Genomic DNA, 4112 nt, shown 5'->3' on the forward strand with positions numbered 1-4112 from the left:
TTGTGTAGCCTACGGTATGAAGTGATCACACCTGAAAGCTGGTTTAAAAACAACAGGAGAACGGGTCGTGCTGCTCCTCAAAGCGGGCCATGAGAGCGAGCGTATCTCTACGTTTGCCCGGGGAAAGTGGCGGGACATAAACAAAAGTGTGAGTCTCGTTTTGGTCACTTTGCTCGGCTCTAGTGATCTGACCCAGCCTCCACACAGATCTGGTTCTTGGTTCCAGTCCAGCAGAGCTCTGGTTCCTAACACGAACCAGTTTTTCTCATGGAAACCATGAAAGGACTGGAGAGCTATCGGGCACTAGCTCTGAACTGACCCTGGAACTGCTTTGGTGGAAAGGGGTGATAGAAATAGGATCAGATTCATCAATAACTGCAATAATCCTCAGGTGGATAATATCCTCACTCTCTCATGGAGGGTTCGATCACATGGGACACTTTATTCAAATCAGTCAGACCTTTATTCCTGATAGAAAGAGCACATATTTACGTGTTGTCCGCTTGGCAAACCTCCTCGGGCCCACATGCTGTGACATTAGCGAGGACTGCAGACAGAGAACACAGTTCAACAGAGCAGGGCTCTGCGCTGGGCCCTAAGTTGGGCATCTCTGAACCCGGCATTACAGCGCCACCTTGGAGGAGAATGGAGGTAATGATATTACACTTCAGTGACTCCAGGCAGAATTTAAGATAGACATGTTTTAATATCACATTTCACTTAGAGGATCCCTTTCTTTGGGAACCCCCAGACCAGCTTACCTGAGACTCTGCATCCACTCAGGTCTCGAAAAACATAATCTACTGTAATAGGCTTCCAGGTATCCATCACTGTGCCACCGACTGTTGTAGACATTTCCTAGTAAAGGATTAAACAGAATATATTTGTATGTATATTATTTATTTAACAGGGACATTGCACACTAAGAACCATTTCTGTAAATGTGCCAGAGTTAGCCAAGAGGCTCTTTTACATCTGTAGTCCCTGGACAGATGTTTGAACCTTAAAAACACATTTCAAATAACTAGTAAACACAATCATTAAAAACAAAGGTAACCTCAATACTGTAAACATGAATGAAAGTGTTCTAGAATCCACTTGTGATATATTTCCTCCGATGTTAGGGCATAAAGTGACAGTGAGAGCAGTGGGGAGCTCCTTCATTATTCCAGATTGATATTTCTAATGAACTCCTTTGTCCACTTGAGGGCAGGAAGGAGCAGAACCACCTGGTGCTGTGAGTCCAGCCTGCCCCGTTAGCTCTGCATGCTAGCAGCTACATGTGGTGTCACTGATAATAACTCTCTTTGTCTTCATGCTAACACATGATGCTGAGTGACTTCTGCTTCCTGAAACTCTAAGGCTGAGTATGACATTATTTCTGACACCTATCTCTGTTTAGAAGTGAACATAAGAAGAGAGTTTTAAAAGGAGAGGCTTAGAGGAGCAAACAGACTGCACGGTGTCTTCTCCATTCACCTATCCTTGCTGAACTGAAAGCTTGTTCTGTATTCATATGAATGATGTCTGATGGTGAGACAAAGGAATAATGGATCACACACAGCCTCAGTTCTCATCTCTCAGGGTGGTTAGGGTACAGAAGTCTTCTCAGGGATCAGTTCTCATTCAGAGTGCGTGTGAGGAAGGCTGGAAGACAGCAGCTTTCTAACATAAAGGATTTAGGATATGAGTTTCCCTGGCACACAGAAACAAACAGGAACACATTGCATTGGACCTGACAAAGTGTAACTCTCAACATCGGTGAGGCTGAAGGGTTAGGGTTAGGTAAGAGTCTCATGTCATACTTACTAAACTAGCAGAAAACGGAAGGCCAGCACCATGAACAGTGTTGCAAGCAGCTTGTAAACCATAATTGAAGAATGACAACTGCATCTGAAAGCAGGAACAGAAGAGAAATATTAGGAAATGCTTTTACAAATAAACTTTGATTTGAAGTTGTCTTTGCCACACAATGTCTTTGAAATGTTAATTTTGTACAAACAGCTGGACAGCCAGTCGGTGTGTAACAGGGATCGGATCAGGACTCACATTCAATGTTTTACCATTGTAGAACTGGAGAAAAACGATACCAAGTGTCTTGGTTTTGATGTTAATAAGATAAGGGTGAGGGGGAAATGACACAGCATCCACAATGTACGACATTTTGTCTGAAGCCACCCCGTCGCTGGTCACCACACAGTCAATGTCGTCCTCAGATGGGTCATTTTTTAAACAAACTTCAACCTTATTGCCGATCTTCGCCTGAAAAAACAAAAAGGGAACAACAATATGAAGGCTTTCGCTCCAAAACAGCATCGTTTCCTCTCCTCAAATGTTTGAGCTGCAAGGTGTGCTTTTAGCTACACTGTAAACAATTACCAGCATTTCACAACATTTAACAGTGTTATTTTACAGTGACATATTGTAATCAAGACCCCCTGTAATATCCCAACAAATACATGTAAAAATGACTGTATCCTTGGATTTCACAGCATTTAACTATTATTTCACAATAAAATACTGCAATCAAAATCCTCTGTAATATCACATCAAATGTTGTAATATCACAACAACATTGTAAAAATTGCAAGGATTTCACAGCATTTAAGAGTATCATATTACAGAGAAATATTGTAATCAAAAGCCCCTGTAATATCACAACTAAATATCTATAAAACAGTAGAATTGGATTTCACATTATTTAACTATTATTTCACAGTAAAGCACTGTACTCAAAATCATCTTAGCACAACCATGATAGACTGTATAAAGAGCACAACTCATTACTGTAAAATTTGAATTGTGCACTATTGCACATGTGCAGAATAGACTATTCTAATCGGCGTGTGTCCTGGCAACCCTGTCTCCTAAAAATTACGTTCCCACAGAACTAAACTGCATTCTCAATTACGTTTAGCTAGAAATGTATTTTTACAACGATTCCAGGGATGCCTGACTTGAGTTTCTAGCACCAGGGAAAGTGGAAAAAGTGCCCCAAATCAGCGTCTTAATTTACCCAGGGCCTAGTGCTTGGCTTTCGGCATGAAAATTCAGGAAACTCCCCTGAGTATTTTATTACATATCTCAACTTTGGAGAGGAGTTGGGGGACAAACGACACATCAAATCACATCTCCACATCAAACCAAAGCTAACTAGAATACTCTTGTCTGCCTAGCATGCGGGAAATTGGCGTGCTCTGTCACCACAAGAGCGAGAGTGAAAGCGGCATAATGGAAGGCTTTGTCCCGTTTTAAGCCGTAACGTTTGACATTCGGAGCAGCAGAGGGATGAATCTGAATGTACTCTTCGAGGCGATTCCAACGACACCAAGCTCAAAGCTGTCGGACCTTCCTTTGTGCCGTCTAGAGTACTGAGAGCCATGAAAACATGACCTTTAACCTTAGTTTGAGACTTGGTTGAAGGTCACCGCGGCCCCAAATTTTGCAAGCGGGTTCCACACAAGTGAAGCAACACACTCTCAAAGTCTCGAAGCGCCAAGCACCTTTTTTCAATTTTTTTCAATTTTCTCTCCCTCCCTCACCAAAGGGTGTCCAATCCTTAGCTCTAGACAGGATTTTGTGAGAGTTTGACATTAGATTGAAAAAAAAAATGTCTGGGTGAGTTACGGTTCCCATATTTCATATTTCTTATCTGGGCCCTATTTAGAGGCCCCTGGTGAAAAAAGTATATTTCCAGCCCTTTCCAAAGTCAGGTTATTAAAGATTAAAGATTATTCAACAAAACATTTCAATAACGTGCTTTAACCACTAGGTGTCCCTATCTACCAATTGGATCAAATATATAAGTCAGCCGAATTAGTGTTGATACTGAAAGGAGACGTATTGTGTGAAAAGAAATGGAATATGTTGTTTAATTGCTGATATATTTATATTTATTTTATTCTGCTGCGAAAGTTGAAGATCACGTGACATACACGCCAGAAAAAAACGTCATTTCTGGGTATTTGTCCACTGGTTTGCCTGTTAACCGTAGGTGTCACGTTTGAAGGGACGAAACGGAACGTCATCGCTCGAACGGCCAATCATATCGCGCATTGAGGAACCCAAAGCCTCCTAACAGAGATGCCTCCATCCTTTCGAAAATTCGCAGG

General features: G+C 41.8%; 1 protein-coding gene across 1 annotated transcript in view; it reads right to left on the bottom strand.

Moving 5' to 3' along the window:
- LOC117559901 (alpha-tectorin-like) overlaps window positions 1-787 on the bottom strand; it is a 16247-nt gene extending 15460 nt beyond the window's left edge. The window contains exons 1-2 of the mRNA XM_034236616.1: window positions 762-787; window positions 493-634 (exon numbers count right to left, since the gene is read on the bottom strand). Of these exons, the coding sequence (XP_034092507.1) occupies window positions 493-623 (131 nt within the window). The 5' untranslated portion in view covers window positions 624-634; window positions 762-787. The remainder of the gene's footprint in view (window positions 1-492; window positions 635-761) is intronic.
- Window positions 788-4112: the final 3325 nt, after the last annotated feature.

Source organism: Gymnodraco acuticeps, unplaced genomic scaffold, assembly GCF_902827175.1.
Source record: "Gymnodraco acuticeps unplaced genomic scaffold, fGymAcu1.1, whole genome shotgun sequence".
Lineage (NCBI taxonomy): Eukaryota > Metazoa > Chordata > Actinopteri > Perciformes > Bathydraconidae > Gymnodraco > Gymnodraco acuticeps.